The 18,185-nt window shown below is 46.2% G+C and overlaps 1 protein-coding gene across 3 annotated transcripts in view; it reads right to left on the bottom strand.

Moving 5' to 3' along the window:
• RASGRF2 (Ras protein specific guanine nucleotide releasing factor 2) overlaps positions 1-18,185 on the bottom strand; it is a 209,110-nt gene that overhangs the window by 42,542 nt on the left and 148,383 nt on the right. For all 3 annotated transcript variants that reach the window (XM_038765854.1, XM_038765856.1, XM_038765855.1), the window contains exon 18: positions 9,055-9,161. In XM_038765854.1, coding sequence (XP_038621782.1) covers positions 9,055-9,161 — 107 coding nt within the window. The remainder of the gene's footprint in view (positions 1-9,054; positions 9,162-18,185) is intronic.

The following is an 18,185-nucleotide window of genomic DNA, read 5'->3' as shown; positions in this document are numbered from 1 at the left end:
CATCATTATTATTATTAGTTGTCCCAGAATGACAAACAATGTCTCAAGCAGTGAAAGAGATGGAAGGCATGCCTCTTCAGTGAAGCAACATATCTTTGGGATGTATGCAAATTCTCAAACAAGCTATTATGTCCCCACACTGCACATAGCCCTAATCCGTGGTCAGCACTTGCACCAAATATTCTAGGAGCCAATACCCCCTCGTCCCTTCATTCTGAGGCGCTCAAAACCGAGGGTTCTGGTCCACTGTTGGGTAGGGACTGTCTCTATATGTTGCCAACTTGTACTTCCCAAGCGCTTAGTACAGTGCTCTGCACACAGTCAGCGCTCAATAAATACGATTGATGATGATGATGCGGGTGGACTATCTCCCCCGGGCCACCCTGAGGGAGCGGAGGCTCACTCCTGACAGACAACTCTCATATCTTGTGCTTCAAACCAAAAACGATCCCGGGCCTAGGCTACATGTGAGAAGCAGCGCGGCTCAGAGGAAAGAGGCCGGGCTTTGGAGTCAGAGGTCATGAGTTCAAATCCCGCCTCCGCCAACTTTCGGCTATGTGACTTTGGGCAAGTCACTTCACTTCTCTGTGCCTCAGTTACCTCGTCTGTAAAATGGGGGATTAAGACTGTGAGCCCCCCATGGGACAACCTGATCACCTTGTAACCTCCCCAGCGCTTAGAACAGTGCTTTGCAGATAGTAAGCTCTGAATAAATGCCATCATTATTATTATCATGTGTAAGTGCCAACTTCCCACCCGCCCTGTCTTGTGACCAATAAAATCAAGCAGGGGGATGGGGGAAGGCCACAGTGCACAGCTGAAGTAGAGCAGCTAAGGACACACAACTCCGAATTTCATTACCTTTTTTCTGACAGTGTAAAATGTCACCTCCAAAGGAGCAAAAACCTTTGTATTTCTAGTTATAAATCCAATATGCCATTTTGTAAAGAAAAGGACCGGCACAAAAATAATATCTGCAAAGGTCATTTCTATAATTAAAGCCCCCCAGTTTACCCTTTGTTTGCACGCACCATCTCGGGGTTTTGTGAGAACTTCTGATTATGACATATACTCTGTTCTGCCACAATGCATTCTAGCCAATATAGCTGCTTTCACCCGGCATTTGGGCTGGAAAGCTATTCGGGAACATCCTGAGGCTGTTTAGAGCTGCAGGTTTAAGTGCAGATTGTTTATTCCTTTCACAAACTGTGAGGTCTATTTCTGTTCTACATAAATGGCTGGGAAGTCTAATCAGGATTTCATTCATTCATTGAGCACTTAATGTGTACTAAGCAAATGTAATAATAATAACGTTGGTATTTGTTAAGTGCCTACTATGTGTCAAGCACTGTTCTAAGCGCTGGGGTAGATACAAGGTAATCAGGTTGTCCCACATGGGGCTCACAGTCTTCATCCCCATTTTACAGATGAGGGAACTGAGGCCCAGAGAAGTTAAAAAGACTTGCCCAAGGACATACAGCTGACAAGTGCCGGAGCCGGGACTAGAACCCACGACCTCTGGCTCCCCAGCCCATGCTCTTTCCACTGAGCCACGCTGCTTCCCGGTGTACTAAGTGCTTGGGAGAGTACAATATAACAACAGACACATTCCTGCCCGCAACAAGCTCACATTCTAGAGGGGGAGACAGACATTAACATAAATAAATAGATAAATAAATAAATTCATCTTTACAGAGATATGCATGTATGCTGTGGGGATGGGAGGAAGGATGAATGAAGGAATGAATGAAGCAGCATGGCCTAGTGGAAAGAGACGGTCTTGGGAGTCAGAAGGTCATGGGCTCTACTTGTCTGCTGTGTGATCTTGGGCAAGTCGCTTCACTTTTCTGGGCCTCAGTTACCTCATCTGTAAAATGGGGACTAAGACTGTGAGTCCATGTGGGACAGGGGCTCTGTCCAAACTGATTAGCTTGTATCAACCCCAGCGCTTAGAACAGTGTTTGACACATAGCAAGCACTTTACAAGACCATTATTACTATTATTATTAAGCAAGTAAGAGTGGCACAGAAGGGAGTGGGAGGAGAGGAGGGCTTAGTCAGGGAAGGCTTCTTGGAGGAGATGTGCCTTCAATAAGGGTTTGAAGTGGAGGAGAGCAATTATCTGTCTGGTATGAGGAGGGACGGCATTCCAGGCCAGAAGTAGAGGAGCAGCGTGGCTCAGTGGAAAGAGCCTGGGCTTTGGAGTCAGAGGTCATGGGTTCAAATCCCGGCCCCACCAATTGTCAGCTGTGTGACTTTGGGCAAGTCACTTCACTTCTCTGGGCCTCAGTGACCTCATCTGTAAAATGGGGATTAAGACTGTGAGCTCCCCGTGGGACAACCTGATCACCTTGTAACCTCCCCAGCGCTTAGAACAGTGCTTTGCACATAGTAAGCGCTTAATAAATGCCATTATTATTATTATTAAGTAGGATGTGGGCCAGAGGTTGACGGGGAGATAGATGAGATCGAGGTTCAGTGAGAAGGTTACCATTGGAGGACTGAAGTGTACAGGCTGGGTTGTAGTAGGAGATGAGGAGATCAGATCTGATCAGTCAATCAAGGCAGCCCAGGAAACACAGAAATAGCAAGACAATATGAGCTGTCAGTAAGATAGGGCCAATCAAGGCAGCTAACTCTGGGCCCCCTCCATTACAGGGGACCCCCTTCTCGCAGGCCTGGGGCTGTCTGAAGTCTCTTCAGAAAAGCTGGTCCATAGCACAGCTACAACAGTCTCGTCTCCTGTCATCTGAATGGGATATAGGACCAAAAAACTTCCAGAAATAACTTCCAGCCCTGGTGAGTTCCACCTGTTCTAGATCCTTGGTATTAATTAGGATGTTTGACTATTCCAGGTTCACTGCTAGTATTACTTCTTGCCCCTTGCTGGTCGCCATTAAAATATCAGCTGTTTCCCCATCCCTCCTGGCAGCACTCTGGATTCCCAACCACGGGTGCACAGCGTCTCTCTTGGAAAGCCAACGATCACATAAAATTGGGGCTGGGGGAAGGGGGGACCAGAGGATCCCAGGGCCTGCCCTAGGAAGGCTGGGGGGTATGAGGAGGGGAGCAACAACAACTGTAGCAACAGGATGTCTCCTACGAGTCCTGCCACTGCACAGCATCAGTGGTGGAGGAAGATTTTAGGGTGAGGTGTTTGCACTTTAAAACTATCCCCCACCAACCAACAGGGCCCTGCACTGGCCTGATTTCCCCAGGGATTGTGACTCCCACACACAATATCCAGAAAGTGTCAAAACTCAGATCCTAGTCAATGAGTCCATAACTGAAAACCTCAACTACCTACATGAAAAGAAATAAAAAAAGAAATCCCTTCACACGATTAAGTTGAAACATTCCGAAACATTTCTTTCACTAGCACAATTATCCCACTTTCAGACTACTGGAAGTGACAAAAGTAAGACACCAAGGTAAAGTGATAAAGGACACCGAGAGGAGAGACAGAGGAGCAGAGGAAGGGGTAACAGCTTCATAATCCCCAGCCATCCTTCACTCAAGGATTATACCACCTCCTAATGCCAAAGTATTTATCTCTGCCCATCCTCATCACTTGGTGTGTGTGCTGGATTTATAATGATGCCACGGCTTAATACTTTTTCTGCCTCCCCCTTGACATTGTATGGTCTTTGAGGGGCAGGAAATGTGTCTTGTGCTCCTCTTACATTTTCCCAAGTGCAGAATACAGTGTATTGCATCCAGTAAGTACCATTACTACTGTTGCTTCTACACCCAAGCTGTGTGAGCCTGCTAAAACGAAGCAATGGGCACCCGGCCCGAGGTGGGAGGACTTGCTCAGCTCGTCTCAGAGTGCCGGGAGCTACTGTACGCAGCTTACGACAGTGCCGGGGGTGGACAGGCGTACGGACCTCCTGGTAAAACCAAGTCCCGAGATGTTGTCAGATGAAGGGGCTGGGAACCAGAAAGTAACATGACAGTTGGCCTCTATGGAACGGCTTGGGAGCCTTCCATCGCCCTGCGCTGTCCAACCTCTCCGAAGAAGGAGCTGTCAGGCTCCGACAGAAGCGACGGCCGACCCCACTAATTAGCGTGCTTGGTTGCACGCGCGGCTGGCCAGCACTATGAGAGAAACACGCTTGCCCCACGGGGCTCACCCTCTCACTTCAGAAGCCTCTAACTTGAAGAAAGGAGCAACCACATCTGCTTAACGTTTGCTATCTGCATCTGAAAAGAGATTTCCTTTCTCATCTAAAAAAGGGAAGATGTTGGACATATCGACTTCTGGGTGTGAGCCCGGGAGGAAGACGGGGAGGCGTGCAGGGTCCTCTCAATAATAGCAGTCTCAGAAAAAGAAGGTAATGGGGAGCTCTGAGTGGCTGTTTTGTTTTGGGGGGGATGACTGGGGCTGTCTCCAAACATTTTTTTCCCCAGGCTGGGGTTCAGCTCTCCTGCTGTGACTATTGTCCCACTTTCTGGCCACGTGGTGCCTCCACTCAATGATATTTCTGCAGGAAAATCACCTCTGCCCTTACAGCATGATATAATGGTTTCTTTGTAGGCAAAACCCGATAATCCCTTCACACAATAAAACCATTGTAAAAGTATTAATGGATGAAATTATCAATCATATTTATTGAGCGCTTACTGTGTGCAGAGCACTGTACTAAGTGCTTAGCATTGTATGCAGTGTGGCCTAGTGGATAGAGAAAGGTCATGGACGTCAGAGGACCTGGGTTCTACTCCCGGCTCCATGATTTGTCTGCTGTGCGACCTTGGGCAAGTCGCTTCATTTCTCTGTGCCTCAGTTACCTCATCTTCAAAATGGGGATTAAGACTATGAGCCCCATGAGGAGTACGGACTGTGTGAAATCTGATTAGCTTGCAACTACCCCAGCACTTAGTATAGTGCCTGGCACATAGTAAGTGCTTAACACATACCATCCAAAAAAAATGGAAAGTCTTCTTTTAAATGCTTTGCAGCCTTGATAATCGAAGCAAGTACCATAACACTTACACTTACAAACTCAAAATAATGAATTTTACTTGACAAATCAGCAATGAAAGAACACAAAAAGATAGTGCCCAAAACATTTCAAGACAATGGAGACAATACTACTCTTGATTATTTGTTGGAGGGAAGCACGTCACGTTATTTATACAAATTCTTTTACCCGACAAGACCTATAATCTGTTATCTCGGCTTTCTATTTTTAGCAATAATTGGCTTTTCTTCTCTCTGAAAGCTCAGTGGTTTCCGTATTTCACGATGTATTCACAGAGGAAAAGTACAAGTGTGACAACATAAGCATGAACTGGGAAAACAACTAATCCACGTGATTGCACATTTAAAGGCTTAGCTTTGAAACCACTGTTGTGCCATGACAGCACTGCAGTCTTACTACTTAGCCTTGATTAGGAAAGCAGACTAACATGATCAGACACCCAACCGACCATTATGCAGCACAAATTTCCGGCCCTCAGCCCACTCCCCATAATCTGCCAATGGGACCCCGTGGAGTCTCCCTTTGGGCCAGAATGGTCTTAAGTCTTCCTGAAGGGAGCGGGAACCCCAGGAAAGATAGCAGCAGGGAGGTGGAGGAGGGAGGAGAAGCAGCCAAGCTGCCCCGATGCTGGCCTACATCTTCTGCCCTCTGTTTTCAAGTTTCCAGCCTGAGGGAGCTGCAAGTAGGGTGGACATGCTGGAAATTTCTGGGAAGGAGCCTGTAGCAGCTGTACACCCAAACAGCAAGGCTGAGGCAGTGACAGGGAGAGGGGCAGGCTGGCTGTCTCTGGTACAATCAGATAATCTTCCTCTTGAACCAGATACAGTAGCTTATCTGGATGAATGAGGGTATGTCTATTTGCCTATCACCCCTTTACCTCTCTCTCTCCCTCCAGTCTGTTTCCCTCCTTGACTGTCTGTTTCTTTCTTTCCCTCTCACTGTGTCTCCATCTCTGTCTCTTTTTGATGTTCTCTCTGTTGGGTCTCATTTTCTTGCCCTCTTTCTCCCCCCTCCATTTTTGGGCCACCTGTCCCACTCCCTGGAAGCCCCCCCTACCCCCAAGTCCCATGTTAAAAATATGACCAGAATTCCCTTTGACAAATATTTGGGAAAAAATGTGAAAAAATGAAGAGCAAATTGTTTTTCCTTCCAGCCACAGATTATTAAGATCCCTGAGGGCCTCTCTATCTGATATCACAGCCCCACTGGTGAAATGACATGGAGTGCATCTATGCCACATTATCAAAGTTTTGATGCACAATCTAAAGGCGGTTGATCCAAGACAGAGAAAATGCATCCTCACCCAGTGTGATCAATCAATCAATCGTATTTATTGAGCGCTTACTGCGTGCAGAGCACTGTACTAAGCACTTGGGAAGTACAAGTTGGCAACATATAGAGACAGTCCCTACCCAACAGTGGGCTCATAGTCTAGAAGGGGGAGACAGAGAACAAAACCAAAACCAATATGTATAAGGGATGCACTGATGTGAAGCAGCATGGCTCAGTGGAAAGAGAACGGGCTTTGGAGTCAGAGGTCATGGGTTCAAATCCCCGCTCCACCAATTGTCAGCTGTGTGACTTTGGGCAAGTCACTTCACTTCTCCGGGCCTCAGTTACCTCATCTGTAAAATGGGGATAAAGACTGTGAGCCCCCCGTGGAACAACCTGATCACCTTGTAACCTCCCCAGCGCTTAGAACAGTGATTTGCACATAGTAAGCGCTTAACAAATGCCAACATTATTATTATTATTATGTAGGAAACTGTGCAGGCTGGAAACATTAACAGGCTCAAGAGAGATATGGATATTCCTGAAGGAGTAATCTAAAGTGGGCTGCTAGATAGAAAGACAGAGATATATAAGACATAGAGAAGATTTTTAGATGGTTCATATCTAATAGGATGGATGTCTAGGCAAACACAGAAAAGGATATATGTAATTAGAATGTCCAAAATTATTCATACATTCAATCGTATTTATTGAGCGCTTACTGTGTGCAAAGCACTGTACTAAGCGCTTGGGAAGTACAAGTTGGCAACATATAGAGACGGTCCCTACCCAACAGTGGGCTCACAGTCTAGGGGATTAAATTAGATGATGCTTCCAAAGCTTCTAGAGATGGCTTTTTGCTAACACTGAATGACCTTCTCTTACTGCCCAACCCAGCAAAAAAAAAAAGTATAGCTAAAATGTATTTAACTGCTTTCCTTAGATTGACAGATTATCCACCTTTTACTGTTGAATAGAAGATGAACCACTTGAAATAAATATAAAATGAATTGATATGGAGCATAGATCAGTCTAGGCTGTCAACTTGTTATGGGCAGGGAATGTGTCTGTAATATTGTTGTGCTGTACTCTCCCAAGCACTTAGTACAGGGTTCTGCACAAAGTAAGCACTCAATAAATATGATTGTATGAATGAAATACGAGTGAATGATGTCGACCATCATATGGGGACTTCTAAACATCCTCCAGCCATTTCTGAAGGCAGAACACTGAGCCAGTGACCCAATAACAGTCCAACTCAGTTCTGAGCACGGTGGGCCCTTGGGGGCTGCTACCGAGAGCTGAATGTCACGGAAACATCTAGGTGTCTTTGTTCTGAAATGTATGACCAAAATTGAGGGCTGTTCTAACAAGAGTGCTTGGATTTTTTTCCTCCCATTATAAAATGTTCATTGGGGGTGTACCTACAGCCCTCTCAGTAAACCTGGGCGTTCTCAGGCAGGGAGAAAGCAGACCAGATATCCTGAAGACTAATAGAAATATTCCCCCGGCATATATCGGAATGGAATCTTTTTTGGGGAGAGGGGGGTGTTGGTTTTGGGGGGGTTTTAATGGCATTTGTTAATCAGCATGGCTTAATGGAGAAGCAGTTTGACTTAGTGGATAGAGCATGGGCCTGAGAATCAGAAGGACCTGGGTTCCAATCTCAGCTCCATCACTTGTCTGCTGTGTAACCTGGGGCAAATCCCTTCACTTCTCTGGGCTTCGTCGGCTACCTCATCTGTACAGTGGGGATTAAAACTGGGAGCCCCATGTGGGGCAAGGACTGTGTCCCACCTGATTTACTTATATCTACCCCAGAGCTTAGAAGTGCTTGGCACATAGTAACTGCTCAACAAGTACTATCATTATCATTATTAGTAGTAGTAGTATGTGCTTACTATGTGTCAGACCTTGTTCTAAGTGCTGGGGTAGGTAATAATAATAATAATAACAATAATGGCATTTGTTAAGCGCTTAATATGTGTCAAGCACAGTTCTAAGCACTGGGATAGATACAAGGTTATCAGGTTGTCCTTCATGGGGCTCACAGTCTTAATCCCCATTTTACAGATGAGGTAACAGGCACAGAGAAGTTAAGTAACTTGCCCAAGGTCACACAGCTGACAAGTGGCAGAGTTGGGATTAGAACCCACGACCTCTGGCTCCCAAGCCCGTGCTCTTTCCACTAAGCCACGCTGCTTCCCCATTAGGACGGCCACAGTCCCTGCCTCGTATGGGGCTCACAGTCTAGGTAGGAGGGAGAACTGGTCGTAGGAGGGAGCACTAAGGTCCAGGCTCTGTACTAAACTCTGGGGTAGATAGAAAATATCCAGCTGGACACAGCCCAGGTCCCACTTGGGGCCCAGAATCTTAATCCCCATTTTACAGATGAGGTAACTAAGGCACAGAGAAGTGAAGTGACCTCCCCAAGGTCACACAGGTCCTTCTAACTCCCAGGGCCATGCTCTATCCACAAGGCGACCCTGTTTCTCAATCTCATCGATAACTCACTGGGATGAATATGGAGAGGGTAATGAGAATCCAATCATGAGGCTGTAGTCACAACTGCACGTTAATCTTCATTTTGTACATGATTTAATTCCCCCATTAGACTGTAAACTCCTTGGGAGAAGGAACCGTGTCTCCTCCTGTTACTGTACTCTTTCTAGTGTCTAGTCCAATGCTCTGGACACAGTAGGAGCTCAATAAATGCTACTGAATGAATTATCTGCATTCATATATCACCCAAAACGCCAACAAATCATTTTCCCAAAGGTTGTAAAAAAAAAAAAATTACCTGAGAGTGCTTTGAGACCCAGTGGCGGAGAACATTCAGGACTCGGTTGGTGGCTGCCCTGCGAATTATGAACTCTTTGTCGCACGTTCTCTCAGAGTTGTTAAATCCTTCGGAGGGAAAAATCAAAAGTGAAATTAAAGCCTCTCTTCAGGAAGCTGGAAACAGTCATTTGTTATTAAACATGCAAACGAGACAATGGCATAATAATGGCATTGGTCATTTCAAAGTATTGTTACTTCTACTTATCTATTCCAAGTCCTTTCTAATCGTCTTAAATACCTGCAAATGTACATAAATGAGTTATTTTCCCAGTTTCAGTAAAACCATTCAGGAAACGTGGAGCTGATGCAAACCAGAGAGCATTTTATGGAGCAAAGATGGTGTGTGTTAAGACGGTCAGTCATCCAAAGCCATAGGGTCAGTTAGCTTTGGAAGGGATGGATGTACTGCTTGGCTCCCCACCCTGGGAATCCAGAAGAAGAAAGCTAGGACTGGGCCAGGTGGTCTGGGGCCTGGGGCAAAGAGTCTTGCTTCTCCACCACTTATTTGAGGCTGCTTCTTGCCTGCCAGGTGCCTATTCTTCTGGAAGAGGCTCTTGAAATTGCTGGCAGGAGAGGGAGGTACAGGGCTTATGACAGTCCATAAAATGGAAAGTCTAACACACAGCTATTACTCCTGTTTCCTGAATAACCAGCTCTTCCTGGTTAAAGAAAGGAGAGTGAAGGGTGGACCACTCTCGTCTCCATCGGACCCACCACGGCCCTCCCCGGCCCTCCCCAGGTAGCAGTAGAAAAGAAAAACGGAGAGCATGTAATATTCAGGATTGGAGAAGAGTAGGGTTAGCCTACCGCAGAAGGCTTTCAGCTGCCTGGAATTCTGCCTCACTTCACATCCAACAGACTATTACTCTCCCTATCTTCAAAGCCATTCGTAAGTCTCAGCTTCTTCAGGAGGTGTTCCCTGATTGATTTCTACTGTCCCCCAATTGATATCCCACAATTGCCATTTCAACACTTATTCACCACCTCTGCATCTCCAATCCCCCACAGCACTTACGTACGCATCTTTTCACTCTATTCCTTCCTCCTATCTGTAATTTATTTTTAGTGTCTGTCTCTGGCTAGACTGTAAGCTCAATGAAGGCAGAGATCACATTACTAATTCTACTGTTGTCCTCCAAGCACTTAGTACAATATCCTGCCCATCATAGGCACTCAAAAATTAGAAGTGATTTGCCCAGGAGAATTTTGGGAGAGTCTTCACTTTTTATGGAGGGAAAAAGAGGAGAGGGAAGTAATCCTGGCTGGTTGCCAAGAAGCAGTGTGGCCAGTGGAAAAGAGCCCAGAACTGCGAGTCAGGAGACTGGGTTCTAATCCTACTCTGACACTTGCTTGTGAGTGACCTTGGTCAAAATACAGTATTGTGCTCTCCCAAGTGCTTAATACAGTGTTCCGCACACAGTAAGGTCTCAGTAAATACCACTGCTTCTAGACTGTGAGCCCACTGTTGGGTAGGGACCATCTCTATATGTTGCCGACTTGTACTTCCCAAGCGCTTAGTACAGTGCTCTGGCATACAGTAAGTGCTCAAATACGACTGAATGAATGAAATAAAATACATATTCTCCCTCCCCTTTAGACTGAGCGCCTCATGTGGGATGGGGACCGTACCTCATCTGCTTAATACAATGTTTGACACAGAGAAATACTTAATAATTAATAACATTTGCAGAATTTAATATTCGCCTAAGCTCCTCTCCACTCCCCATGCACTGCCGCTCTCTAAAGTGGTACCACTTTGGAATGTCATGAATCCCCAGGGAGTTCCGTCCCTGGAGATCCTGACCCACAGATCAGTGTAATGGGAATTTTCCCTATTTGCTGCACAAGAGACAGAAGGAAAATACAGAAGGATGAAAGGAATACAAGGAGGACCGGGATGGATTGGAGCTCATTGGATTTGCCTGCGAGGAGGTCACTGGTAATCTGGGAGAAAGCTAGGGAGTGGAGAGGCTGAAAACCTGATGGTAGTGGGTCAAGAGAGTTGTATGCATCCCATTCAAGGAGTCTGGACAAAAAATGAGAAGAAGCATAGCCTAGGGGAAGGAGCATGCGTCTGGGAGTCAAAGGACCTAGGTTCTAATCAATCAATCAATCAATCATATTTATTGAGCGCTTACTATGTGCAGAGCACTGTACTAAGCACTTGGGAAGTACAAATTGGCATCACATAGAGACAGTCCCTACCCAACAGTGGGCTCACAGTCTAAAAGGGGGAGACAGAGAACAGAACCAAACATACCAACAAAATAAAATAAGTAGGATAGAAATGTACAAGTAAAATAAATAAATAAATAAATAAATAAATAGAGTAATAAATATGTACAACCATATATACATATATACAGGTGCTGTGGGGAAGGGAAGGAGGTAAGACGGGGGGATGGAGAGGGGGACAAGGGGGAGAGGAAAGAAGGGGCTCAGTCTGGGAAGGCCTCCTGGAGGAGGTGAGCTCTCAGCAGGGCCTTGAAGGGAGGAAGAGAGCTAGCTTGGTGGATGGGCAGAGGGAGGGCATTCCAGGCCCGGGGGATGACGTGGGCCGGGGGTCGATGGCGGGACAGGCGAGAGCGAGGTACAGTGAGGAGATTAGTGGTGGAGGAGCGGAGGGTGCGGGCTGGGCAGTAGAAGGAGAGAAGGGAGGTGAGGTAGGAGGGGGCGAGGTGATGGACAGCCTTGAAGCCCAGGGTGAGGAGTTTCTGCTTGATGCGCAGATTGATCGGTAGCCATTGGAGGTTTTTGAGGAGGGGAGTAATATGTCCAGAGCGTTTCTGGACAAAGATAATCCGGGCAGCAGCATGAAGTATGGACTGAAGTGGAGAGAGACATGAGGATGGGAGATCAGAGAGAAGGCTAGTGCAGTAGTCCAGATGGGATAGGATGAGAGCTTGAATTAGCAGGGTAGTGGTTTGGATGGAGAGGAAAGGGCGGATCTTGGCAATGTTGCAGAGCTGAGACCGGCAGGTTTTGGTGACGGTTTGGATGTGAGGGGTGAATGAGAGAGCAGAGTCGAGGATGACACCAAGGTTGCGGGCTTGTGAGACGGGAAGGATGGTAGTGCCGTCAACAGAGATGGGAAAGTCAGGGAGAGGACAAGGTTTGGGAGGGAAGACAAGGAGCTTAGTCTTCGACATGTTGAGCTTTAGGTGGCGGGCGGACATCCAGATGGAGATGTCCTGAAGGCAGGAGGAGATGCGAGCCTGGAGGGAGGGGGAGAGAGCAGGGGCAGAGATGTAGATCTGGGTGTCATCAGCGTAGAGATGATAGCTGAAGCCGTGGGAGCGAATGAGGTCACCAAGGGAGACCTCCTGGCTCTACCACCTATCTGCTGTGTGACCTAAAGCAAGTCGCTTCATTTCCCTCATATGTAAAATGGGGATTAAATACCTGTTCTCCCTTCTATTTAGACTGAGCCTCACGTGGGACAGGGACTAGGTCCAATCTGATTAATCTGTATCCACCCCAGCGCTTAGAACAATGTTTGACACGTAGTAAGGACTTAAGTATTGTAATTATTTAGAAAAGCACAGGAAGATCAGGCAATGTCTGGGCAGAGCTGGGGGATCCAAAAATGGACTTTTTTTGGTATTGGGGCATTTTGGGGGTATCTGGGTAATTTTATCTCATCTATCACACCGCTGACCTCTTGCCCACATCCTACCTCTGGCTTGGAACGCCCTCCCTCCTATCTGACAGATGACTTGTACTTCCCAAGTGCTTAGTACAGTGCTCTGCACACAGCAAGTGCTCAATAAATACGATTGAATGAATGAATGAAAGAGGGAAGAGACAAGTTATTCAGATACACCTGAACAGCTATTACTTCCAATGGCCTGCACAGCCTCATGAGTTTACACTTCCATTTTGAAAGAGAAAGCAGAAAAGCCAAAGGATACATTCTGTCTATTTCTACCATTCAAGCTGCTGTTTGCCCTGCGAGTTTCTACCTCAAATGTGTGATCATCTGCGTTACTTGCTTTCGACAATATTGGAGAAAGATAGCCTGAATTTCTTCACCTTCTCAATCCCACTTTAGCTGTACAGCCGGTAGATGGTATTCTATTTATTTTGTTAATGAGGTGCATTTAGCTTTAATTCTATTTGTTCTGACGACTTGACACCTGTCCACATGTTTTGTTTTGTTGTCTGTCTCCCCCTTCTAGAATGTGAGCCCATTGTTGAGTAGGGACCATATCTATATGTTGCCAACTTGTACTTCCCAAGTGCTTAGTACAGTGCTCTGCACACAGTAAGTGCTCAATAAATATGATTGAATGAATGAATATTGCTTATGATCAAAAATACTGCATAATATTTCAGTTACTAGGCTAAAGAGATCATCTAGCTTAGTACAGTGCTCTGCACACAGTAAGCGCTCAATAAATATGATTGATTGTGATTGATCTATTGTTTGAGCGTGCAATGAGCCTACCAAATTTGAAATACTCTTCTCAATCCTGACTTAAAAGTTCTTTCTCTGCTTCCCACGTTCAGAACTGTGTCCAACAATCGGCACCTTGGTAAGCATCGTTAGTTTCTCATTCAAATTAGTGTCCAAAACTCTTCGCGCTGCTCTAAACGCAACAGGTGGGAGTCACAGGTGGGATCTAGAATGGCCCCTGGAGACCTCACCAACAATCCCTAAAACAGACCCCCAGCATCTGTCTCCTCCTCAATTGGACCATACACCCCCATCCAGTTGCCTACACATCCCTTCCACTTCACCACTCTGGTGCCTCCCAAGTTTTCCTAGCCTACGGACCCTCAAAATCCTAAAGGCCCTGGCACTTGGCCAGGATAGCAGAGCTGGTCACATGACCTGGGTACCACTCCTTGGGCAGGTGACACCCCTTGATGTCCAGAGACCTTACACCACGATGTCCAGAGACCTTACGGAGAAGGGGAGGAGGGGGAAGAGGGGGAAGAGGGGGAAGAGGGGGAAGAGGGGGAAGGGGGGGAAGGGGGGGGGAGAAGGAGAGAAGGGGAGGGGTGGGGAGAGAGAAAAAAAATCTTCCTCAGGTCCTAAGGCTGAATTCTGGAAGGACTTTCAGGAAATTGGCACTCCCTTTAATAAAATATTGTACGTTGAGTGTTTTGAAGACCCGATTTCTTATTCTAGGATTTTACCAACCAATCAGTTGAGTGAGTACAATATAACAGAGTACGTACAGGCAAGCACTGCCCACAGAGAGCTTACAAGCTAGATGGGGACACAGACATTAATATAAATTATGCAAGGGTGTGTACAAAAGTGCGGTAAGGAGGAGTGAATATTGAAGGGTTTAAGGAGAAGAGGCTCAAGTGCATAGACAATGCAGATGGGAGGGCTAAGATAAGGAAATGAGGGCTTGGTGATGGCCTCTTGGAGGAGATGTAACTTTAGTAGTGCTTTGAAGGTGGGGAGAGTGGTGGCCTGATATGAAGCTGGAGGGGGCTCTAAACAGAGGGAGGATGTGGGGAAGGGGTCGGTAGTGAGATTGACAAGACTGAGTTAGAATGAGAAGGTTGGTGTTAGAGTTGTTGTAGGAGATCAGCGATGTAAGATTTTACATTCCTAGGATACGTTTTTGACTTTGGCCTTACAAATAAAATCCACTCTGACACAGTAGCCCCAGTCCTGAAGTTGGTGCTACATGACAGTACCTTGTAGAATTTAATTGCCCGTTGCTAATCAAATACAATATCTGAAAGCTCACTGGCTTTAACCAATAAAAGGTAACCTAGGTAACATTTTCCTGCTAAAGAGCTTTTCTTTTCACAGATTAACCTCTTGCAGTACAATTAGCCATATGAATTACAAACTGATTATAATACCTAGATAAATGCAGCACTGAACCACACAACGAAAATTTTACATAGGTATATAAAGCGGGAAAGGCTTTTAAAAAGTAAATTTATAGGAGCTATTTCTGATTCCTGACAGGGTTTGTTAGAAACAAGGTCATAATTGTCCTCTGCTATTCATTATCAGGAAAATGTTTGGTCTGCTCTGATTATAGTGATTAATGTTAACTACCAGTGGGCCTTCCAGTTTTCTCAAACAACTTCAACTTTGGGCTCTTCTGTCCCTGTTATATCTTTATTTGACCAGCAATATAGTGGCACATGGAAATGATTTCTCCATTCAACCTAAAATGGCACCACTAAACCTTTGATAGCAACATCCATCAAATCCTACCGTAATGTGTTTTTCTATTTGGAGACTGAAACAGTTAACGAGCACACAGGGTAAATTCTGAAATTCTCAGGTCCTTAGGCAGTCCTTGACTTATGCTTTGAGTGACAATGAATGGCACTTGAAATGTTTCTAAACTGAGGCCCTGTATCAGCTTTTACAACACACTGGTTTCGACTTCACCCTTGTCTCCTTTACTTCTGTGTGGTGGAGTGGGATTTCAAGTCTGAAGGAGAAAGGAAGGTGATAGGAATCTTAACTGCCTACAAGACCAAAATAATAATAATGATAATAATAATAATAATGACATTTATTAACCGCTTACTATGTGCAAAGCACTGTTCTAAGCACTGGGGAGGTTACAAGGTGATCAGGTTGTCCCACGGGGGCCTCACAGTCTTAATCCCCATTTTCCAGATAAGGTAACTGAGGCCCAGAGAAGTGAAGTGACTTGCCCGAAGTCACACAGCTGACAATTGGCAAAGCTGGGATTTGAACACATGACCTCTGACTCCAAAGCCCGGGCTCTTTTCCACTGAGCCACGCTGCTTCTCTATGAAATTCATTCAATTAATTGTATTTATTGAGCGCTTGCTGTGTGCAAAGCACTGTACTAAGTGCTTGGCAAGTACAAGTTGGCAACAGAAATGGGTTCTGATATGGAGAATGCCAAACCACTGATCTCCACCTTCACCAGGAACAAGGGGATTAGAGTTGAAATTGCATCATGTGAGATTCGGGAATAGAAATCTGGAAGACCCCCTTTGAATTAAGAATTTTTTTACAATTTCATCAGGATACTCACAGAGAACCTGTGGAACCTAAGAATATTTGAGATAGCCATTAATGATGAGTTTACCATTATTAATCAGTAGTGTTCATTGAACACTTATTCCGTACAGACCACTGTACTAAGCAGTTGGAAGAGTACAAGAGCTTTGAGACACGACCACTGCCTTAAAGGAGGTAACCGTATTATTAGGGCTGGGCAGTTCCTCCAGGACAAATTCCAACACCTCTGGAAAGCTTAGTTCTGTGTGGAAATGTATGAAACTCCTTATGTATCTACTTAGCAGCTATGTTTATCTCTTTATATTTAATTACTTCCTCCAAGCTGTAATTTATTTTAGCGCCTGCCTCTCCCACAAGATTGTAAACTCCCTGAGGTCAGGAGACTAAATCCTGTCAGTCCCATCTTTACAACATCATTAAAATCTGCCCTTTCCTCTCCATCCAAACTACCACTTTAATACAATCACTCATCCTATCCCACCTTGATTACTGTATCAGCCTCCTTGCTGACCTCCCAGTGTCCTCTCTCTCTCCCCACTCCAGTCCATACTGCACTCTGCTGCCCAGATCATTTTTCTACAAAAATGTTCAGGATATGTTTTTCCACTCCTCAAAACACTGCAGGGGTTGCCCATCCACCTCTGCATCACAGAAAAACTCCTCACCATTGGCTTTAAAGCACTCAATCACCTTGGCCCCTCCTGCCTTACCTCACTACTCTCAATCAATCGTATTTATTGAGCGCTTACTGTGTGCAGAGCACTGTACTAAGCACTTGGGAAGTACAAGTTGGCAACATATAGAGACAGTCCCTACCCAACAGTGGGCTCACAGTCTAGAAGGGGGAGACAGGGAACAAAACCAAACATATTAACAAAATAAAATAAATAGAACAGATATGTACAAGTAAAATTGAGTAATAAATATGTACAAACATATATACATATATAAAGATGTTGTGGGGAAGGGAAGACTGTGGGGATGGAGAGGGGGACGAGGGGGAGAGGAAGGAGGGGGCTCAGTCTGGGAAGGCCTCCTGGAGGAGGTGAGCTCTCAGTAGGGCCTTGAAGGGAGGAAGAGAGCTAGCTTGGCGGATGTGGGAAGGGAGGGCATTCCAGGCCCGGGGGATGACGTGGGCCGGGGGTCGACGGCGGGACAGGCGAGAACGAGGTACGGTGAGGAGATTAGCGGCGGAGATGCGGAGGGTGCGGGCTGGTCTGGAGAAGGAGAGAAGGGAGGTGAGGTAGGAGGGGGCGAGGGGATGGACAGCCTTGAAGCCCAGGGTGAGGAGTTTCTGCCTGATGCGCAGATTGATTGGTAGCCACTGGAGATTTTTGAGGGGAGTAACATGCCCAGAGCGTTTCTGGACGAAGACAATCCGGGCAGCAGCATGAAGTATGGATTGAAGTGGGGAGAGACAGGAGGATGGGAGATCAGAGAGGAAGCTGATGCAGTAGTCCAGACGGGACAGGATGAGAGCTTGAACGAGCAGGGTAGCGGTTTGGATGGAGAGGAAAGGGCGGATCTTGGCAATGTTGTGGAGCTGAGACCGGCAGGTTTTGGTGACGGCTTGGATGGGAGGGGTGAATGAGAGAGCGGAGTCGAGGATGACGCCAAGGTTGCGGGCTTGTGAGATGGGAAGGATGGTAGTGCCGTCAACAGTGATGGGAAAGTCAGGGAGAGGGCAGGGTTTGGGAGGGAAGACAAGGAGTTCAGTCTTGGACATGTTGAGTTTTAGGTGGAGGGCAGACATCCAGATGGAGATGTCCTGAAGGAAGGAGGAGATGCGAGCCTGGAGGGAGGGGGAGAAAGCAGGGGCAGAGATGTAGATTTGGGTGTCATCAGCGTAGAGATGACAGTTGAAGCCGTGTATAGTATTTTGTTATACTCTCCTTCTACCACTCAGTCCACACACTTCACTCCCCTAATGCTAACCTTCTTCCTGTACCTCTATCTTACCGCTGATCCCTCGCCCAGTCCTGCCTCTGGCCTGAAATGCCCTCCCCCCTTAAATCCGACAGACAATGACTTACCCACCTTCAAAGCCCTACTGAAGGCACATCTCCTCCAAGAGGCTTTCCCTAAGCCCCCTCTTCCTCTTCTCCCAC

This window comes from Tachyglossus aculeatus, chromosome 23 (genome assembly GCF_015852505.1).
Source record: "Tachyglossus aculeatus isolate mTacAcu1 chromosome 23, mTacAcu1.pri, whole genome shotgun sequence".
NCBI classification, from domain to species: domain Eukaryota; kingdom Metazoa; phylum Chordata; class Mammalia; order Monotremata; family Tachyglossidae; genus Tachyglossus; species Tachyglossus aculeatus.
Note: the sequence above shows the minus strand (reverse complement) of the source record. Positions and strands in the feature narration are given on the sequence as shown.